General features: G+C 38.5%; 2 protein-coding genes across 4 annotated transcripts in view; both read right to left on the bottom strand.

The window, feature by feature from the left end:
• The window catches only part of LOC102199179 (transient receptor potential cation channel subfamily M member 7-like), a gene marked incomplete at its 3' end in the record, with an annotated part of 28,569 nt that extends 25,800 nt beyond the window's left edge, over positions 1 to 2,769 (bottom strand). Inside the window, exon 1 of the mRNA XM_005733410.1 lies at positions 2,549 to 2,769. Within this exon, the coding sequence (XP_005733467.1) occupies positions 2,549 to 2,551 (3 nt within the window). The remainder of the gene's footprint in view (positions 1 to 2,548) is intronic.
• Positions 2,770 to 6,775: 4,006 nt separating this feature from the next.
• sppl2a (signal peptide peptidase like 2A) lies at positions 6,776 to 21,931 on the bottom strand. 3 transcript variants are annotated; one of them, XM_005733393.1, is made up of 17 exons: positions 21,670 to 21,930; positions 20,186 to 20,296; positions 19,919 to 20,101; positions 18,488 to 18,577; positions 18,266 to 18,399; positions 17,802 to 17,962; positions 17,586 to 17,682; positions 16,877 to 16,978; positions 16,610 to 16,691; positions 16,282 to 16,356; positions 15,069 to 15,125; positions 13,580 to 13,627; positions 12,476 to 12,575; positions 11,952 to 12,032; positions 9,970 to 10,130; positions 7,953 to 7,986; positions 6,776 to 7,252 (listed from the first exon to the last, which is right to left on the bottom strand). In XM_005733393.1, the coding sequence occupies exons 1-17, from the start codon at positions 21,721 to 21,723 to the stop codon at positions 7,212 to 7,214; spliced, it is 1,611 nt and encodes a 536-aa protein (XP_005733450.1). In that variant the 5' UTR covers positions 21,724 to 21,930; the 3' UTR covers positions 6,776 to 7,211. The 3 variants fall into 3 exon arrangements, with proteins under 3 accessions (XP_005733450.1, XP_005733451.1, XP_005733452.1); XM_005733394.1 differs by lacking the exon at positions 13,580 to 13,627 and having other exon boundaries at positions 21,670 to 21,931; XM_005733395.1 differs by lacking the exon at positions 7,953 to 7,986.
• Positions 21,932 to 22,125: the final 194 nt, after the last annotated feature.

Genomic DNA, 22,125 nt, shown 5'->3' with positions numbered 1-22,125 from the left:
ACAGGAACAAAAGAAAAGTATATGAATATCAGCCAGGTTGCTATTTTAACGCAACTGTACTAATACTGGCTGAGAATAATTTATTGACAATTGATTACTCCATGATTAGGACCTCTGGGTGGGGTTTTATTCCTAGTCAAATACATATAATTTAAATAGTAAGACTGTCAACGAGTTCTCTGAGGGGATGGCAAGACCATTAAGGCAGCTCTTGTGTATATAGACAGGTGGAGATTCTGTCAATATACCAGGGGCCTGAAACAGAAGAAAGTTTAACATTTCCAAAACAGAATTTTCGATATCTGAGATCACTAATGATAAACATCTGTATCATGTTAGGTAGTCATACAAAGGTGTATTATTTTAATACGTCAATGCGCAATAAGATGAAAATCACAAACATGGATGGGCAATTCATTTTCCCAAGAAACCACAAGAGAATTCGGGACTGTTCTGGAGGGTCGGACCAATAATACTGAGCAGAATTGACTTCAGGTTAACAATATTATCTCTTTGTAAACTTACACAGTACAACAGTTCCAGTTTCTGATGTGGCCCGTTGGAAAATATAATTGCCCATCCCTGGTGTAGATTATTTTTCTCCTTACAAAACAAAGAAACTATGATTGGATACAAATATGAGGAACTTAAAAAAAATGTAATAAAGGTAAAAGCAAGACCAAAACCAGGAATGAAAACTTTCAATGCTGCTGACGGTGTGACAGTATAATTTAACAGGCTTATTATTAATACTGCAGTCCAATCTTTAAATACGTAATATAAAAAATACAGAATTGTAATTAACATGTTAACGGTATTTTAGGGTGTGTAGGACCGACAATTTTATAGCGTTTTTCTGGCAAACAGAAGACAATGTTTTCCTTTTATCATTAGCATTTTAACAATAAAGATGTTTTAAGTTCAGTAAATTAAACTGGACCTTAAGAAAATGCTGGTTAAATATATTTTAATCACAGTCCTGGTGATTTTTCTTTGGTGGAAGGCCAAAAATATTTCATTTGCATTTTGAAAATAAAGCAGAAAATCTGAGAGTAAAAACTGAAAAACTGCAAAGCTGAAAAACAACCAACACATACTTTACTCCGTGATGATCACCAGAAAGAGTCACCTTACCCAAAAACTGCTTATGTCCTTCTACGTCTGCTCCTAAGAGGGCATATTAACATACTGTGTGTGTGTGTGTGTGTGTGTGTGTGTGTGTCTACTCTGACAGCTTCAGTTGCAAAGACGAAAGGGTTTAAGCAGATCATCAGACGCCCTCCTTAGGAGATCGTTACAGTTCCCATTACCTCAAAAAAACCAACAGGATCATCATAAAAGATGAATCCCAACACTGGACACTTTCTGTTTGAGCGTAGGCTAGCAGATGATCCAGGACATAAAAACAATAAACACATTTTTTAAGAGAATCAATCTGGCAATCAATGCTCATAGAATATAAAAGTAAAATATCTTGTATATTGTTGTAGATTATTTAAGTCTTTTTTTCTTTGATGTCTGAATTAAGATAACATACAATTTCCCTGTACAGGTGAAATGACAATAAAATATTTTTTATGTGACCCTAATACTTTCTGGAGGGCCCTTGTAGGTTTTAAACGCACGAAAAACATTACGAGTATATTCAGAGAAATACGCAAACAGATATAAGTCCAGCGGACGTTACCAAGGACATCATTCTCCTCTACGGTTGCCATGGTGAATCCTAGAATCGACACTCCATTGATGACGACTTTTTAAATAGTCGTCGCGCACGCGCTCGGCTCGAACCCAGTTGTTTAAACCAATTCCATGTTATTTTTCCTCCCTGTCTCTCTGACTCTCTCCAGGAATAAAACCACAACAATGACTGCAACAGGCCTGAAACGTTCAGGTCCAGCCCAACATGAGCAGAAATACAGGCGTTTCACCAAAACCTGAGCTAATAAAATGAGCATTTCAACACCACTTTACTTTTCCTGACGCTGGCACGTCTGCGCAGACTTGGCAGCCACTCAGGGTTGCATTGACTTGTTGGTGGTAATGACAGCGTGTCTTGTCTGACATCTGAGACAGCTAAAGGAAACGTCTTAAACAAGTGCTAGCTGATATTATCAGGTCTAAATGATCGTGAGGTGAAGAAAAGCTCAAAGACAGCGTTGCTCATATCGGCCAGCTACCACTGCTACTGCTGCTCCACTAGCTTGTTAGCTTAGTATAGCGCTAGCTCGCTAGCTATTTAGCCTCCTAACGTTACGCCCGTGTGTGATTTGGAGTTTTCTTTGCTAGACGATGTGTCACTGTGCACTCTTCGCACACTACCTTCACGTTACAATGTGTCAACTCAACAGCCATGCAGCGATTAAAGGGGGAAAAACGGCAAAGCGTCACCGCGACCCCAGCTGGATACCTGACCAGGCAGGAGACAGCATGCATTGGGGAGAACCTGCCACTCAAACCTCGATCAGTCACGATGATCCTCCGCGCCAATTTAACCAGAACATAAAACCCAGGGGTGGCAGCTGACCACCCGGAGAGCTTCACATACCATTCTCTTCACCGTTGAGACTCAGGAAGAGCTCTGTCGTGGCTTTTATCCATCTATCAGCGGTACTCTCAGTTAGCCTTGGAAGGAAAGCCCGGTAGACGTTGGAGAGATCCGCTTCGGTTGCAGCTCCAACGGAAGGTTGCCTTTTCATAATTGTGCGACTCCAGACTGACGCTGCATGACGAGCCGGCTGACTCAGCCAGCTCATTGTCACGTGGCGGAGGCGGAGCCAGCAGCCACATGTGCGCTTTGTTTTATTTCCTCTGTTTTTACGAAGCCGCCACGAGGTGACGACTTACGCTAAAGCGATTAAATTCAGTTTTATTCATATAGTGCAAACCTGTATCAACAACTGTCGCGAGGCGTTTTAAGATAAAGACCCTACAACCCCATCATCCAGCAATCCCACTTAAGCAAGCTCTTGGTAATGTTGGGGCGGAAGAACTCCCTTTCCACAGGAAGAACTAGTGATGCGCGAATCATGAACGAATCGTTCAATACTCGAGAATCACTTTACTGACTCATGAATCATGATTCACAAGCCCAACTGACTCATCCCTGTTGCTGTTAGCAGCAATATATCTAGCTTATAAATAAAATTGTGGAGAAAAACACAACAACCAGTATCTTAACAAAAAAAATTCTGCTCTGAACTGGAAGAAAAAACCCTGAGTAGAAGCTCACATCAAGACAATAGCTCCTTGGTTCACAGTAGCATCGCTCTGCTAACATGCTAACAGCACATTTGAGCTACTCACCCCCTCCCTTCCTGTGCTGAATCATAAGCGTAAGCGAATCACTCAGGACTCACTAACCCCCTCCCTCCTGTGCTGAATCGTAAGCGTAAGCGAATCACTCAGGACTCGCTCACCCCCTCCCTCCTGTGCTGAATCGTAAGCGTAATGCTGGGCAGACACTGTGCGATTTTTTCAGTCGTGCGATTCAGCTCCTGCTCAAACTGTACGATTGACTCGCAGGGGACCTATGAACTTCTAGTTCATAGGTCACAATGCAGGGTCTCACACTATACGACCCGATGCTCTGATGCGACCTGAATGCTCACACTGTGCGTCCATAAAATTAAGGTTATAACAGAAATTCTGTCGCTCGCTCTCCCTCTCTGTCTTTCACTCACACAGACACACCACCACCATCAACTTTGCTAAATTGCTAATGAAAAACATTGATCAGGCAGCTGTGATTGAGCAGCAATGTAGATCCAACTATTTTCACGGTTGTTGTGGTCGTGATAATTTTGTGAGGCCACATCGAAAAGGCTTGGATGAGCTTTCCAAAGTTCTACAAGCTGTGCCTCCGTCGCTTGTGTGTCCAGATCACATGCTGCACTGCCGTGCTGCGCCGTCTTTTTCGCTGACATTTGTGTTTGCGCGTGCGCAGTGTGACAAACTGCGGTGACACCCTCACGACAGTCGCGAGGATTTCCCGACCAAGCGATTGATGATCGGGAGCTGGTCGTGAGGTGTTAATCGCGTCTCGTTAACCCACGTATACTACACGATGCACGACGCACGATGAAGGCCAAAATCGGGCCGATCGCCAAAACGGTCGCACGACTCAAAAATCGGCTCAAAATGGGCCAAAAATCGCACAGTGTAAGACCAGCATAAGCGAATCACTCAGGACTCACTCACCCCCTCCCTCCTGTGCTGAATCGTAAGCGTAAGTGAATCGCTCAGGACTCGCTCACCCCCTCCCTCCTGTGCTGAATCATTCTTGGTTGGCAACCAATGTTAAGGAGCATTACCGCCCCCTGGCTCACAGCTCAATGGACATTTAGATGATAAAATATATATTTGACACATTTAAGGAAAATACTAATAAAATAAAAATAAACAAAATAAATGTTTATTAAGCAATTTTGATAGGAAATTGCTTAATTTTAGAAATGTTTTTGCTGTTTTTTGCTCTATAAAATAGTTGTTTTCTTTTAGAATCACTCATCTTAGCAGTAGGATATACATGAAAATGTACATTTTTTGCACTCTCTGGTCAACTGACTCAGTGAATCAAATGACGCAAAAAAAACCCGATTCACTTTGGTGAGTGACTCATTAAAACTCGATTCAGTAAAGAGAATCAAATTTACCATCACTAGGAAGAACCGGGTCCAGGGCAGGGGTGGATCTAGAAGGGTGGCATGGGGTGGCATGGGGTGGCATGTACCATCCTAAAATCATCTCTTGCCACCACAAGTGCTACTCTAGTTTTGCATATGACAGTGTTGTTTATTAAAATAAGATAGCATAAGCACTTTGAGCGTAGTTACAGTTAAAAGTGATTATAAATTCTAAAACTGAATATATTGATAATTTCCTCTTACTTTTGCTGTTTTGCTTCCACCACAATAAAATCACACTTCCTGCACAGCTCTAAGTGTACTTTAAGAACAGTTTCTCATCTAAAAATCAAAATTTTCTGCATTATTTGCTTTCTTATTACCCACCTGTCTACCATTGTGTACAGCGCTGTCGGCCAGTGTTTTTTTGTGTGTTTTTTTTAATAACCTCCGACAAGAAAGCGCCATTTCTGCTGTTCAATATAGAAGAAATGTCAACTTTTTAAAATGATGGCACATTGCAAAACACTTAGCTGTGTCTCTAATGAAACCTCTGTTACTTTGCTCTGCTTCACTTCAGCAGCATCAGGTAATGTTCATATGTTGATGCATGGTTTTCTTTTTTTGTTCTACTACAGAATATTTTTAAGGATATCTGCTATAAAAAGCCAGGCCAGAAAAATCTCGTTAATGTTTTTCTGTTTTATCCTCAGGCACTTTGACATGGTACTTTGGCATCTGCTGTGATGCTTACACCTCTGATGAAGTCTCACAAGTGTCAGTACTGATAAATGATCAGAATTATAATATTTCTGACTGTCTGAGACAAAATTTCCCCAATTCAAATTGAATCAAAATCGTGGATCGAATCGAATCAGGACCTTGTGAATTGGAATCAAATCGATCGTAGACATCAGTGACAATACCCAGCCCTATTTCACACAGGTGGTTGGTGCACTCTGGAAATGGAATAAAGGTGAGTGTTATTAACCTTTTGGGGTCCACGGACACACAGCACCTCCAAATCACATAACTGATTTAAGATGACTTTAAGCTCCAATAAGCTGCAGCCACGCTGAGTCTCTATTTCAGCCTGTGTTGAAAGTTCAGACTTCAAAGTATACACCGGTTTTTAAATTTTAATGACAGACCACTAAATCCAGAGTTAAGATTAAAAAATATATATAAGCATTTTTTCTAAATACTATTATCTCATTTTGTGTGTGTGTGTGTGTTTTTTTTTTAAGCATTTTCTAAGGACAGCACAAAAACACTAAAGAAAAAAAATAGCCACCTCTTCCCTACTGGTGGAAAAATGTAGCATGTCGACCAATTCTTTTTAAAAAAGTCAACGCGTGGGATTTGGTTGTTTAGGAATAGGGGAAGGTTTTAGGAGTGATGGCAGAGAGACAGAACGAGCAAGTGAAAGAGAGAGACAGAGAGATATCGATAGCGAGTTTTAAGATGTGAGAGATTTGTGAGGTTTAGTGTGGAGTTAGTCTGTTATGTAGTCGTTGTTTTATTTTGTGTGTCAGTGAGGGCACTAATGACTGTGACAAACCACTAACCTACTAATCGGAAGGTTAGTGGTTCAATCCCTGGCTCCTCCAGTCTGTATGTCAAGTATACTTGGGCAAGATACTAACCCCAAGTTGCTCTCCGATGCAACATCGGAGTGTGAATGTGTATGAATGTAGTTAGGAAGCATGCAGAAGTCTAGAAGAAAGTGCATGTGTGACTGGGTGAATGTGGAATGTTGTACTTGCTTTGAGTACTCCAGGAGAGTAGAAAAGCGCTATATAAGAATCAGTCCATTTACAAAGGCAGATTGCAATGCAAATGCTTGTTTGCTAAAAATCTGACGTGGAAGAGCAATTTTACCTTTCAGAAAAACAACCCAAGCACTGTGTGAAATGTACAGGTTATAGGTCATATTAAAGGTGGGAAAAACCTGTGAAATATATACTGGCTTATTTTTTCCCCACAAAAGCAACTTACATTTTAACAAGAATATGCTAAAATTCTTGTTAAAGAATTTAACACACACAAACGCACACACAGAACTGGGGTTGTTGTGCACTTCACCTATAGGAAGACTTTGTTCACTTAAAAGTCACAAATTAAAAATCAGAAAGCTACAGACAAGAACATGAAATACAATTTGTTTTTTTATTTAATATAAGGCAACGAAAGAAATCACATCTTACAAACAGGTTACACACAAACCCTAGTTATCAAAATAGCTACAAGTAATTTAAAGCCCAAACCCATTCCCAATGATGTAACAACTGCCAAGCTGAATATTATAAAGTGCGTTCTTATTCTCAATCATCACCAAGGCAAAGTTGTCATTATGTTTTTCTCAAAGTGAACCTGACAGAACTTTCAGGCGCTAAGCATGTGTTTTTAATCACTTTAATATCTCAGTTGCGTCTACACAGCATTCATTTACCTTTCACATCAATCAAAATGTACTGCTTGAAGGATCATTTGATCAATAACATGTGTTCCCTTGCTTTGCAAATGTAAAATTAAATTGAGATTTTAAAAAAGACAAAGAAGAGAGTCCATATTCAACACTGTAAGTCAGCATCTTTCGCCGTCTACGGATCGGTCAGTTCTTTTCTCTAAAGAAAAGGAAAGACATGTTAATGTTTGCTTTAATCTTTTAGTTTAGTAAGAAAGGCAGACTCATAGGCAGCATTTGAATTTATAATGCAAGCTGCATATATGATTTGTTCTACTAATAACAAACAACAGAGATAATGCATTCAAAAATTCATGCCACAGCTCTCCCATGTCAACTGCAAGCAAAATCATGCAAAGGGCAACATGAACACATTGGGAACTGCATGAAGGATGGGGCAGTTATTAAATCTTGTCCAATGAAAAAAAGCTGGAATGAGCAGAGAGTGGAAAAGGAAACAAAAAAGGACAAAAACAAACAAACAAAAAACTTTAACTTATTTCCTTCTTTTTTTTTAATGTCATTCCAGGGCCAAAGCTTTTAGACAAGTCCACTTTATCATATCACTGCGAGTCATTTTAGATACATCAAAGATTATTTTCAGTCAACTGGAGACACCTAATGGCTAAAATGATGTATTATTTCACACTCAAACTTCTGTCCTAAAATGTATTTGAATTTTAAAAGAGTTAATATGTAGTTTGTCTTTAAATATCAAACTGACCCTGGAAATCAGGAGTTAAAATGTCAAAACAAAGGGTGATAAAGAAGCTGATAAGAGACAATAAGGCACTGCAGTAAGTGACATTAATGACAGGAGCGTTGCGGGGGAGAGGTCTGGGGTTTGGAGGGAAGCACACCTGGCAGCAAAGGTTCCCTGGATGAGTCCAAGACCTGGTGAAAATGAAGCCAGGTCAGAATTGTCTCTCTTTTACAGTTTGTGCGTGTCTCACTCTCATGGACATACGTACACACACACGCCCACACATTCACCCAGCCTTGCCAGAGTGTTACAAGTTTAATGTTTTGTGATGACTTTGAATGTCTGGATGGCAAATGTGAGAACCACAGATATTTTCATATTGGCTGCATGGATTTCCCTAAACCTTTCAAACATAATAAGCCTCTCTCGTGTGAGAAATAAATTTCAAGTTATAGTTTTGACTGATGGCTGTCTTTGTATCATAAAGGCAATCTCAGAACTAAAGGTATCGTTTAGATGCTTGGTTTTATTCTTTTGATTTAACAAGCTCAAACATTAAAGAAACGATAAAACCAGTTCCTAACATCCTTGAACCCTGCTGAGTTGCTTCTATATTTAGGGATTGCATGGTCCCGTCTATCACAAGCAACAATCATCTTATAAGCAACAATCAGCTTAGATAAGCTACAATCGGCTTATCTATCAGATTTCTTATCATTTTATGCGCCATGCCATATGCTTGGGTCAGTTGATCAACAGCTTTTAATAGTTCAAAGAAGGAGACTGGTTTTCACTGTAAAAACGATCCATTTAAGACTAAGGAGTCAACCTCATTAAGTACTCAAATCTCAACTAAAAACATACTTGGTTTCATTATCCTTTCCAGTTTAACTGTTGTATTTCTTTTGTTCCTTCAAAAGCAGGCTTAATTTATTCTTGCTCTCCAACATTTCATTAATTTTGATTCTACTGTCATTCTTTTTAATTCTCTGTTTATTATGTATTTCTCAGTATATTGTAAATACTTTTTGCTTGGTACACCATCTCCAGCTGTTACAGATTTTAGTCAGAATGAACCTTAAAGTTGGATCAGAACTGCTGGACATGTGGTTTATCTAGTCTAATATCACTGAGATTAACAGGAGAGGTAGCTGAATAACACTGCTACAGTATTCCGCAAATTTCCACGTGTCATGTCTGGAAAACAGAATTTATAGACATCATGTCCATTTTCTAGTTGCTTTTCCAATTCAGGGTCACCAAATGGTTGGAGCCTGTTCATGGTGAGGGACTGGGAACAGCTTGGAGAGTTCTATCACAGGGCTAAAACATAAGGACAGACAAACATTTACACTCATATCTACAAATATGCCCAACTTAGATTTAACCTAATATGCATGTTTTTTGGATTGTATATTAGGTCAGAGTTTACAGAAATCCATGCAAAGATAATCATCATTGTTTTAACATTTACCATCATTTAAGCCAGCAGCCGTTAAAACCATTCTCAGTCACAACGGGGGTCACATATTTTTAAGGTCAGGAAACAGTTAGACAACAGAGAAAATAGCCTGGAATAAACAGCATTCTTTGAGGCCAGCATGCAATTCAATATAATATAAGCACTTTTTTTGAACAGCCTGCAGTGTCAGGTGAGACAAGTTTTTTTCCACAGCTGACTTGTATATGAACCGCTGACAGGCAAATTAGAAATGATGCATGCTATGGAACTCCAGCTGACAGCAAACAAGATTTTTCTGTTTGTTTTAAAACAGCTACCAGTCAAGAAAAACTCGCTCTGCAAGAATCCAGCAAGCAAACAGTCAAGTTTTCTTCCAAGAACTCCAGCTAACACAGGAACACATAGGAAAACTAACAAGTGATCTTTCCCTTTTCCTCCTTTTTTAACGGATTGTCATGTCATTATGGTAAACAAAGACAGCCTACAACTAAAGCATGTCAGGATTTCCATATTAGTAAGGTAAATTATTAATAATCACGTAGTCTGTGACTACACTTCTTATTCCGTCCTCTGGATTTAAAAAGAGCAAACTGTTGACAGATTTTTTTTTAATGAACCGGTATTGACAGTCAAATATGACAGCTACAAGAGGAATGACGTTTTTTGGAATAATAGAAAAACACCAATACAATTCTCCCTCTCCTCCTCTCACCTGGTATGTGGTTCCAGCCCAGAACTGCTTCATCTCCCCCCTGCAGCCTGCCACCACAGCAGAAGTTATCACAGTGAAGGGCACTAAGTAGAGCAGAGCAGGCTGTCCCATTCCTGACAGCAACATCACGATGAATGTCAGTATCATTCCCAGGAAATAGGCTAAAAAGAAATATGAAGAAGGAAAGAGATATGGTAAACTTAAAGCTTACACCTGGCTTTATATGGCAGCATTTCAGTTGACAAGTGTAAAAAGAGACTCAGTAAAAAGCTAATTCAGTGCACTTGTAAATAAAACTTTATTACTACATCAGCTAATAAACCTCAAAGACTAAAAAGTAAAACTGCAGCTAAATACAAGTGAACCCTTTGAAAGTACAGAGAATTTAACTTGCAGGTCATAAAAATGGTAACAAACAAAATGATGCATAAAAGCTATATTCATGTATTCAATAGTAAAACTAGGTAGTTATCAACAGTTCAAGCTGGAAAAAGTTGTGCTAACGACTTGTCTTTGACTCATGTGCTCCAATTAAGAAGATGACATTTGAAGTAAGGGTTGTAAATTTTTTTTTTTTTTTTTAAATAAAGTTATCCTTGAGAGATTACTCGGTTTGAATTATACTTCAATGTCAACAATGTTCAAAAGATAAATTACAGAGATGTAATGAGCTGGAAAAGCCTGTAAAGTATTTCTAAAGGCCTTCTATTCCACTTATCCAGTTCAGGGGCTGGAGGGCTGGAGACCCGACAGATAGTCAGTTTGCTGTGGGGCTCATGCTCAAATTCACACCACGACCAATTTAGGATCATCATTCGCCTAAAATCATATCTTCAGACTGTGGGATGAAGATTGCAAAAGTCCACTTTTAGACAATGCTCTGTGGCCAACTATTGAACCATTTTAAGCTAAAAAAATAAATAAATCTTGTTTGGAGGTACAAGGCATTGCACACCAACACGTAAATGTCATCCAAGCTGCACAACACGGTGAAAGGAACATCACGGTCTGTTTGCAAGTGTTCTTATAAAATACTTCGTCAGTGCAGCGACACAATAAATTATGTTTGGTATGCCAATTTTAAAGAGGAAGTAGAGAGAAGAACATGATGAGTATACCAACAGGACTTTGGATTTGAGCAAGGTTGTCACTGACTCTGTTGAGAACAAGGTCAGTAAGATGCAGCGGTATTGGGTGAGTCTGGGCTTTTTGTAAACATTATTGAAAAAACATTACCACTTAAATGTTGGAAATATGCATTCACACAGTCCCATTATCATGCTATTAAATATTATAGATTACTGCTATGCAATATTATTTTTTCTTTGTGCGCTTATATGTATGTATAACAAAGAGACAACAGAGACCAAGTGAATGAGGTAGTGTGTTTGCATTGGTACAACACAGCATTAAAAATCCAGGAAAAAAAAAACCAACATTTTGCAATTCTGAGAATTTCTAATGGAGACCGTTGTGACTGAAAGAGGTTCTACAAGTCATGTAAGTCGAGAGTTCACTTGCCTTTTCCAGCCTGCACTGTGAATGATTTCTCAGTTTGTGTAATAAAGACATGAAATGTACAAATGTTCTCGTGTTATCAGTTAAGTCATGTTGACATAGATGAAGATCAGACCACATTTTATGAGTAATAAAACTAAAAAGAGCTCATAAGCGTTTGTGTGACATTGCATGAAGTTCAATATGAAGAACGTGAGTTCAGTCCTGGCAGTCAATACAAATGACTGATCACATGCAATATGATAAGAAAATAAGAAAAGAAAAGAAATAGTGTACATTTAAACCAGCAATTCACTCAAACAGATCGGGGTTTGGCAAAAATCAAACCCCGATCTGAATATTTTCCCCCTTTTCACAAAATTCAATGACTTTACACAAGACATTGTGTGTGTGTGTTTGTTTGTTTTTTTAAATCCATGAAAATTAATGACAGACCCAACAAAATGATAACAGATGTGTGATACCTATGCAGCAACTGACGAAGTAGACTTTCCTCTTGCTCTTGATCCAAACATCAAACCTGCTGCAGTAGGCAACCAAAAGACCTGTGGGTCCAACAACAATGCAGGGTGAGAGCCACTCATCATTACACATACATCATCCAGTATGAAATCCTGTATGTATGGGTTAGTGACTCATTCATTTCCCCCCCTATTTACAGTTAATGATGTAAAGAGACTAACCGAAGACATGAAATCTAAAGAAGAGTCTAGCTAAACTCAAACCACGGACTCTGCATTTATTGAGTAAGCACCCTAACATTTTGCTATCAAGTTGCAATTTTAAATTAGTTTTCCTGTTTTGTTCTTTGTGTTTTTGAATCAAAGAAATAGACTAGCAAAAAAAACAACCTTTATTTGTATTAAAAACAAAATCTAACACATTGTTAAGAATTGCTTCATATGTCTAACTAATGTTTGTACACAGAAATGCTCACACATATAAGCAGTGGTGTAAAGGTGAACCGTGAGAGCGTCTATATCCTTACCTGGGACAATGATGTCGCCGTAACCCAGGATGGAGAACTGCATCATACACAGGTTCTGAGCCCAAGCTAAGAGACGCGGGACACGCATCACCACAGGAAGCTGAGAAAATGAAGCATTACAGATGCTGAAAATGACAAAAAGGCCAACAGCAGAAATCTTGTTCAGTGTCTTTGTGTTCCACCTAATCTGACGACCGTCCCTTAGCTTTACTTGAATCCAACCTATAGCAGGTACACTTTTCTACACTGCTGTAGATTACTTTGCATATTTTCTGATACACAGACATTTCCAGCTAAATCTTTCATTTCCATATTTCAGAATCCATCCGGTCTGCGTAGACATAAGAAAGAAGTTCTAAACAAAAGGACTGCTATCATTTATTGTTGTCTGTATTGTGTTTTTGTAATACCTGAACTGAACTTCTTAAATCTTACCTCCCACTTTTATTTTTTCTACAATAAGATCGAGAACAAGCAAACCCACTCAGGAATTTAGGAAAATAAAAAATGAAAACCAAAGAAAAAAAAAAAAAGCTAGTCACCATGTGTGTAGGCAATTTTTACACAAATCAATAAGAATACAAAACAATTTGTCTCAAGGAGTATGAAAATAATGCATTCCTGATTAATTAATGAGCTGTAAAACTGCCGCTCTAATCTTTCTTAAGCAATATTGCTGGAAAATGTGGTAACTTATAAGCACCCATCACCGTGCACCTTTTTTATTAATATCCTGTAACAAAAACATGCGTGTGCACATAACTAGCTCACAACATTACTTGCTGCAAACAAACAAAAAAACCACATCTTTCTCGTGCCAAAAAGATATTTTTAATCATATTAGTTTCTTCTTAACCACCTTCTGGACATGCATGACAGACATGCATATTGATACACGTATATAAACCTTTTATCATTTTAACATATGTATATATGTACACATTTTAACATATGTACACATTTACCCAATCAAAACGTAAAATTAGTTCTTTCACAGACTAAAACATCAACCGCCACCGTACCTCTCTACCCACCTCAGCTATCATTACAACAAAAACAAAAAAAAAAGGAAAAGTAGTGGATGGGTAACAAGTCAAGCCTTACTTTCTCAGAGGGAGGCTGGGGTTCAGCGGGGATCTCCACACCTTGTGTCTAAGACAGAACCCGCCCAACCCCAGTGCACAGTTAGTCTATTGTTCCCATCAGGGCATCTACAACAAGCAGTCCATGTCAGCTGGGTTGTTAATGAAGCCATAACAAACGTCTAAGGGAGTTCCACCAAGCCCATCTTATAGTGCTCCGTTTGTGACTCTGGTAAAGAGTGATTCTTTTTTTTTTTTTTAAACCCACTTCCTGAACCCAAATTTATACAAGTGAATCTGAGTATTAAAAGAAGAGTTACAATGCAGATTAGTTTGTCCATTAGACATAAAATGTTGCCTTAATTAGGCTGTGGATTTTTATGTATACAGTAGTGTGAAAAGTCTTGAGTTAGCCCTCATGTTTTTATATTTTGCTAGGAAAATGAAAAAATATGGTTGAAGTGATTCCATGATGGTTGAACCAGGACTCTTAGGCTTCTTGAACAAGACAAAAAGCTTTTCTTTGGGTATTGGCTGCCTTTTCTTTTGTTCTCTGTTAAGATGATCCCACATTACCTCAATAATTTTGAGGTCTGGGCTCTGGGGACACCAATCGATGACTAATAGTGTTCCACTGTGTGTTTTTTCTATCCAGGTGTGCTTTTACTGTGTTGGAAGTGTGTTTGCTGGGATCATTCTCGTGCTGAAATATGAAGCTGCTCCAGCCCCAAACTCTGACAGAAACTCTGCCGCCTTTTACAGATGGCTGCAGACATTCACTATTGTCCCTCCCTCCTGACCTCCTTTGTACATTTTGATCATTTGGATTTAACACCCAATGGGACCTGTTGCCACTGATTTTCAGTCCAGCACTTGTGAATTTGGCATATCTCAGCTTCGTCTCATTTTCTCCTGTTTCTTAAGAATTGCTTCTAGACAGTTACTGTATCTGATGAGGATAGATATTTTTAGTCTGTTACTTCTTCTTTTCTTCTCTACTTGTTCAGCTTCCTTAATTTTTTTAAGGACGCTCTGCATACCATGCTAAGATATGGTTTTTAGCTAATAACTTTATTTCCAACAGCCTTTTTTCTAAGCTGTCTGTTAAGCTTTGAATTATTCATCGGTCAGTGTTAATTAGCCTAATAAACATTCCCCTGAAAACGAGTGAAAAAAAAAAAATCAGCCAATGGCCAAAGAAAAACTTTGGCAGACCTTTAGAAACCCTGGAGAATTTTTGCTCAAGACCAGTTTAAAAGACAAGTCTGGCTCCATGGATGGGAAATATAAAAAAATAAAATTCTAAGTGACCTTCTAGTCGGGGGGGGGGGGTGAAGAAATTCTCTCATAATGTGAAAGAGATTTTGCATTCACATCAGTACAGTCAGACTTGGATATGGATAAAACCAGCTGTGAAGAAAAAAATTGGGTTTTTTTCCAAATTAACAATAGCCCTAAAAACAGTTTGGTGGAGTTCCCCTTCAAGATGGGAAACAATGCAGGAAGCTTACCTTCTCTCCAGATGCATCTGGGCCCAGGGCAACCTGCACCATGATGCTTACTCCATTCTGTGGCAAAGGGGGAGATGCCAAGCATTCATATCAAATTACTTAATGAAAATGAAATAACATCATACTAAAACACCAGAGCAAAATATCCTCAGTTAGAAAGGCCCTCAGAGAGTGCAAAAGCTAATGCCTCATCTCATGTTGTCTAAGCGATCTAGATCTAAACCAAAATTGTACTCACACTAGACATAGTTGCCTCGCCTGAGCACGACTGTTATACATCCCCACTCCCCTTATGGCTTGTGCTCATATAAACCGGAGTAAACTTTAGTTTGTTTCGCTCACCCTCTTTCGTAGACTGTTGCTGTTGAAAAGCACTCCTGCAGAGCATCAGCTTGTCATTGACAAAAAAGTGAAAATCTATGCTCAGGCCTGTGGACCACTCACACTACTCTGCTCAAGCATTCCTGAACCGTAAAGATTCACTTATCTATATCCAGGCATGGCATCCAGTGATCTAACTAGTACAACTAGACTTTGCCTCAATTCAGTACAGCTGAAATTCACAGCTTCTTCTGCCTCAGATCAGATCCACAACAGAATTTCACAGAGGTAGTCAAACTAAATAAATTCAAGTCATTTTTAAGTGTTCTTATGGCTGCCAATGTTATATATAAACCTTATGGCTACTTCTTTGCCTGAGACGACTCTATTCTGAAGTTTTAAATGTTTTAGCTCTGACGTTTTTAGATGTTTCTGCATCTGACTTTTTTATATGTATAAACTTATTTTGTGGAATTTCTTGTTTGTTTTATTAGTAAACTTACTTTTGGCTTTCTCAGCTTATACGCTCCTGGTTAAATAAAGGTTCAACTATAAGAAAGTATTCCCTTTTCCATGCCACACATCTACATTAATTTTTATTAAATTAGGGTGATATTTTTGTAGTTTGTGCACAAACTTGCTAATAGACAAAAACATCCAAAGTGTACATATCAATTTGTGTGCAGGGTTCACTTCATATTAAAAAATAATAACTAATTCAGTTTATAACTAATATTTGATGAGTGGATTCTCAAATGTGTCAGACCTTGAGGCAATAAGAGCAGCAAATGCAGAGAAATAGCAAAAACTTCATTTTTAAAAAAAATCAATAACAACATTACTGCTTTAGCAACAAGATACAGATACAAAACTAAAATAAAGATAAACATACCTTAGTGAAGAAAGGAGTGATGAAAACAAAGAAGACATCATATACAAGCAGGAGGCTCAGAAGAATCACACAGATCTTCGAGACATTGGAAAGAAAAAATTATCACCAACTACATGGCTCAAAACTCCATGTGAGGAAATCTGCTAGAAGCTTTGTGAGTGTGAGAACATTTTTAATCAAATATCAAAGACTGGAAAAAAACAAAAATTCTTAGGAATGGAGCACTGCCTGACATTCTTACAGGAAGTGTTGATAAATATGAACAAATATATATTTGTATAAATAGAACAACTACAGTGCAAGTATTCATTGTACAAGAAAAAAATACCTTGAAATTGGACAGTGAAATTGTCTTCATGAAGTTGAGGCAGAAAGCAATGCCAAGGAGGTCCTGCAGAATCCAGATCCATCTGCAAGACATAAAGACCTCTTTGACTTTGGGGTTTTCATTACTTTAAATGTAGCTATTTCAGGATAAACTGTCTCATAAACATTGTTACAATTTTCTGGGTAATTTTAACCTACAGTGTTGTAGAAATTCACCACCACAGTGGTGTAACCATGTCTGGAAACTGACAGGACTGTGAATGTGTACCTGTCTTCATTTCTGTACACTCCCCAGACCACAGAAATGCTAATGCACACAGCAGCCAACAAGAGAGACCTCACTGAAAAGTTCCAATTCCGGACAGAGAACCTGGAAAAAGACACAGAGCCACATTTAGGTAGAAACAAAGAAACAAAAACAAAACAAGTAAAATTCTTGCACACATTCACCAAAACGCTGATGTTTGTTTGAAGCTTTTCAAGCTTTAAACCACTGGTCTTTTTAATATAAAAACAGAAAAAAAAAGTTTTTTAAATGTTAGTAACACATCAAAAATCACACCTTTACTATCCATGAATCCCTTGGATCTTGCAGTACTTAATTTCCCCCTTCTGCCTACATTATTTTACCTCACCATTTGTGTGTGAACCACTCACTCAACGACAGCATCCCCCTTCTGTGACTTCTGGAGAAATTCACAATTCATTTTTAACTTTTACATGGCTAAGCTCCTCATTTTACTGACCTACCGTACATTCAACCAATTTGCTGTACGTTAATTTTTATCTTTTCGTCACTTTAATGCAGTAATTTCCCCAGGTTTTTCAATACAAACAAAATAATATCTCACTCAAAATTAGTCGCCAGGAACTAGTCAATAGTAAAAACTCTCTCTAAAGGTCTGATATCTATTTTATGTTTTAACTACAATGATGTGGTGTATATTTAATGTGGTTCCAAAGTTTGAGGCTCATACCTTAAAGTGCCGCAACCAATTTTGTCCATCACTGCATCAAAACAGCTATAGAGCGCAGAGGCAGATGCCAGGCAGAAGATAACAATAATGACGTAAACTGGAGAAAAATAAATAAATAGATCATATCACCAAAACTCGAGGTAAAATTACTCTGTTAAACAACCAGGAACTGATTTTAAAAAAACAACAAAACAACAACAACAACAAAACCCTAACCGAGAACTTTGTAGAAGAAGTACATGAGGACGAGCATCCCGCACATCAAGGCAACAAAGATAACCACTTTGAGAGGAGAGTACAGTGAAAGCTCTCCACTGTCTGCTTTGCTTTCTCCTCCTCCTCCTCCTCCTCCAGACGCACCGCTATTCAACCGTTCCCTGAAACACACAAACAAAAAACCCCTCTTTGAACCGTGTTTGAATTAGAAGAAACAAAACAACATCAGGCAGAATGAAATGTGAAGCAATGCAATACATATGATCTCAGCAAGAGTACATTTAAATGTCACTTGCTCACATCATTATCACCAATTGACATTACACAGTTAATGATATTTTGACTGCATATGAAAAAAAAATATAAATCAATGTGTTTTCTGCTATGTTTGGTTTATTTTTAATGAGACATCATTACAGACACGAGTTTTCAGCTCACAGCTGTATAATACTGAAAAATCTCACCTCTCACACTCCCCGCTCCAGTAGCCGCCCAAAACAACTGTGCCAATGGAAATCAGCAGGATGACTGCAATGCTTGGATCGATCTTTGTGGAAGGTGGAGCATACAGCTTCACCTGCATCTCATTCCCGAAGACCTGAGGACGCATGCAAAGAGTTAAAAATGGTCATCAGATTCAAACAAGACATATTAAAGGATTTATTAAAAATAAAAAGTTCTCTGACCTGCCAAGCTTCCAGGAAATCCTTGTACCTCATGAGAGCGAGAGAAATATTGACCTTCGCGTACTCCGACTCGTTGGCTGATGGGATTGTCTGAAGACATTTTTATAAATATTATTAGTGATTTGGGAATGTTTCAAGTATAATAGAGCAACAATAAAACAAACAAAGAACACTTCGAGATGAGACTTTTTTTAATAAATTGACTCTAGATCAATTAAACTGCATAGAATTTAATTTTTTGTGAGGTGGTAGAAGTATCAGTTTTACCGCTTGCTTTTGTTGTGAAAGTGTTCGTGCAGGGACAGAAGTACAGGGCAGATGTGTATTAGTGGTCTTGAGACTCAATGCACTCTTTATGATTTGGTGGATTGGTGATCACCGATCACAGGATGCAACACTGGCGTATATTTTTCAATAAAGCAACACTGGGTAAGCTTACAGTTTACTTCTTCTGTTACTAGTCACCTTGGACATTTGCAGGAAGATCTAAACATAAATATACTGTTGCCGCACAGCAAGAAGGTCCTGAGTTCAATTCCACCATCAGGCCGGGGTCTTTCTGTGTGGAGTTTGCATGTTCTCCCCGTGTTTGCGTGGGTTCTCTCCGGCTACTCCGGCTTCCTCCCACAGTTCAAAGACATGCAGCTTGTGGGGATAGGTTAACTGTTTAATCCAAATTGCCCATAGGTGGGAATGTGTGAGTGAATGTGAGTGCGAATGGTTCTCTGTCCCTGTGTGTTGGCCCTACGACAGACTGGCGACCTGTCCAGGGTATACCCCGCCTCTCGCCCTATGACAGCTGGGATAGGCTCCAGTGCCCCTCGCGACCCTGAAAAGGATAAGCGGAAGCGAATGGATGGATGGATCTATTGTTAAATATGAAAGCATTATAAGGTATTTAGTAAAGGAAACAGGGCTGTTCTTCTTGTTTTTACACTGCATTTTTTACATATTTTAAATTTGTATGGGTGCAAACTTGGGCAGGTCCTGCATGTGAAAGGGATTAGATCTCACTGGGAGCTCCTGATTAAGTGAATGTTAATAAAATTTGACTTCAGTTAAATTTAAGTGAACAACACATGTATGCTCTTGGGTGTCGGCCGTGTAACAGCAACTCTAATATGAGGTATCTGTTTGTGAAGACATAAAGCAGATTCATGTCATAATTTAAAATTAATCAATAAAATTTCAAATTGTCTAGTTAACAGATGAATGAATTACAATGACACCAAACTATTTCACAAGGCAATAAAGCATTTTTAGATGGAAATCCCCACAGAAACACCACATCTGTATCATTTCCTGAATCACGCCTTTGTCTACCGCACTTCTCTGATCACCCAAAAGCAGCAAAGAGGAAATAATAACTAACCATAAAAAAAAAAAATTAAAGGAAGATCTCAAATCAGCTTAATCAAGCTAACATCTTACCAGCGTTTTATTGCTGGCAATGAGCAAAGCCATCGCTCCAAGTCCCTGAGCGATAAGGGCCTTCTGGCTGAAATCACAGTTGCCCCTCATCACCACCAGAGCCTTGCCCATTACTGAAGATGCATTGATCCCTGAGCTGTCACACAGCAGAGAGGAAGTCATATTCACCAACTGGTACTCCATCTGCAAAAGTCCATTAACATTTACAGTAAGACAGTGTTTGGAAAGGTGTCAAAACCAAAAGAGCTGTAAAATAGAAAAACTTACTGCAGAATTCAGTGACTGTGCCAGTGGGGTCCAAGAGTGATTGTGAACAATGCAGAACTCCCTCTCAGTATCTCCATTTGAAATATGCGAGATCGCTTCCTGGCCATTTATCTATTGAGAAAGAAATAGTACCCCTTTGATACACTACATATGGAAAATATCTGAACCCAGCCCTGCTTGGACAGTAAAATGTTATCCATGTTCAACACACTTAAGGCTCATTGAGTACCTTGTCATAAATCATTCACACTGAGCCAAGGGACAAATACAAATAAATACAAAATATGGTATAAAATGGTATCAAAATCACATTATGCTCTGAACTATTCATAAGTGCAATAATCTATTTTTTATGAAGAGTACTTCAAGCATTTGCCCACACAGATGCATTTGGAGAGTTAAGAAGAACAATTTTTTTTCCCCCAGCTAATGGATCTTGTCATCACTTTTCCATTTCCGAACAAACAAAAACAAAACCCATCAATGCTTACATCATCTGTGTTGAGATCTACAACCTACTAGATGATACTATAAATCTGCTAATGCTTATTGGGTTAGTTTATGCTACAGCATCCTATTAATGAAATAGGATAATTAATTAAAAGTAACTAGGTTAATTTAAATACATTCCAACACTATCACCATCAAATCTCAACAACAACAGCCCAACAGCCCATGTATGTTAGGATATACAAATATTTTAATATTATATAGGACACATGAATGAAGGAAAAGTTGCCAGCTTTTCTTGTAAATCTGCCACTTTTTCCCATAAATTTGACATTTATCAGAAAGCTTTTTTCCTCATATATTTTACATTATTTTCTCATAAATTTAGCTCATACATTGGGGTATAGATCTCATGATTTTTTTTTCCTTTAAAAGTTTTATACATTTTTTTTAAAGAGGGGGGGCTTGGATTTTAGCCCAGCCACTTATTAATCACTTTATTTTATTATCGCTGTCACAGTAATCCGTAAACTTTATTTTGTACTCTCAAAGTTAGACATCTCAAAGTTTCATGCCACTTGTCAGCTTTAGTATAGAGTCCCCACATGAACACCCGCGCTGTGATCTGCTCACCCAAACGTAAACACTTCCTTGTTGGTGACGTCGCGGAAATCACCGTCTTCAAGTTCCATGGTTTCGGTAAAATTAGATTAAAACGGCCAGCACAGTTATATCTATCTTCACTTCAGCTTTCTTTAAAACAACCTTACCCTAACAGCAGAGCAGTAAAACAGTTTTCCGTGTCGTAGCGCACTGAGGCTAACTGAAATGAACACGAGAGCTAACAATTAACCGCAGTTTGAACGGTTGTATTACAAGAAGACACAATCCCTGAGATAGAGACTAACACTGTCTGCCGACTACATGCTCAACATTTATTCAAAACGTTAACAGTCACAGCTGACCGTTTTTTTCGTCGGTAAGTTTGGCTATCAGGCCCGTCAACAGCTAGTTATCAACATTCACCAACTTACCTCCGACGCTAAACAAAGGAGCGACAAAAATACGACTGCGACAGTTCCTTCCATCTTGTTACCACTCGTTTTTACCTATCCAGACAACATGAAATCACTTCTTTACGGCACGACGACACTTTCTACCCCATAAGCTGTTCCATCATGGCTGTGGTTTAGCTGGCTAGTAGTTGCCGGGGGACTTCCTGTATCGGCTTGTGACATAAACCTGCTGAGCCGCGAGTTTCTGTTTCACCCCAAAGCGTCAGAACAACAACACATATGGCACACGCACACACACTCCTCGTACTAACCACGATTTTAGCACCGTGTAACTTTGGAGACGTTTAAGTTAAGTTTCTTTCACTTAAATAATAAGTGGCAGATAAATTATAATGGCCAGTGTTTAAAACAGAGCTCTAATTCTTTCAAAGTTAAGAAAAGACAACTTTCTTCTTCTATTTTTACCAGATATTT

Source organism: Pundamilia nyererei, unplaced genomic scaffold, assembly GCF_000239375.1.
Source record: "Pundamilia nyererei isolate P.nyererei 1_Seehausen unplaced genomic scaffold, PunNye1.0 scaffold00051, whole genome shotgun sequence".
Lineage (NCBI taxonomy): Eukaryota > Metazoa > Chordata > Actinopteri > Cichliformes > Cichlidae > Pundamilia > Pundamilia nyererei.
This window is presented reverse-complemented; position numbering and strand designations above follow the sequence as displayed.

Bases quoted from the DNA above. Each gene is read 5' to 3' on its own strand.
- sppl2a (XM_005733393.1), bottom strand. From the start codon at position 21,723: ATGGAAGGAACTGTCGCAGTCGTATTTTTGTCGCTCCTTTGTTTAGCG. The intron at 20,297-21,669 runs GTAAGTTGGTGA...CTTTCTCAATAG, and splicing joins TCCTTTGTTTAGCGTCGGAG to ATAAATGGCCAGGAAGCGAT. The intron at 7,253-7,952 runs GTGTGCTTCCCT...CCTTTTCTTTAG, and splicing joins CAGGGAACCTTTGCTGCCAG to AGAAAAGAACTGACCGATCC.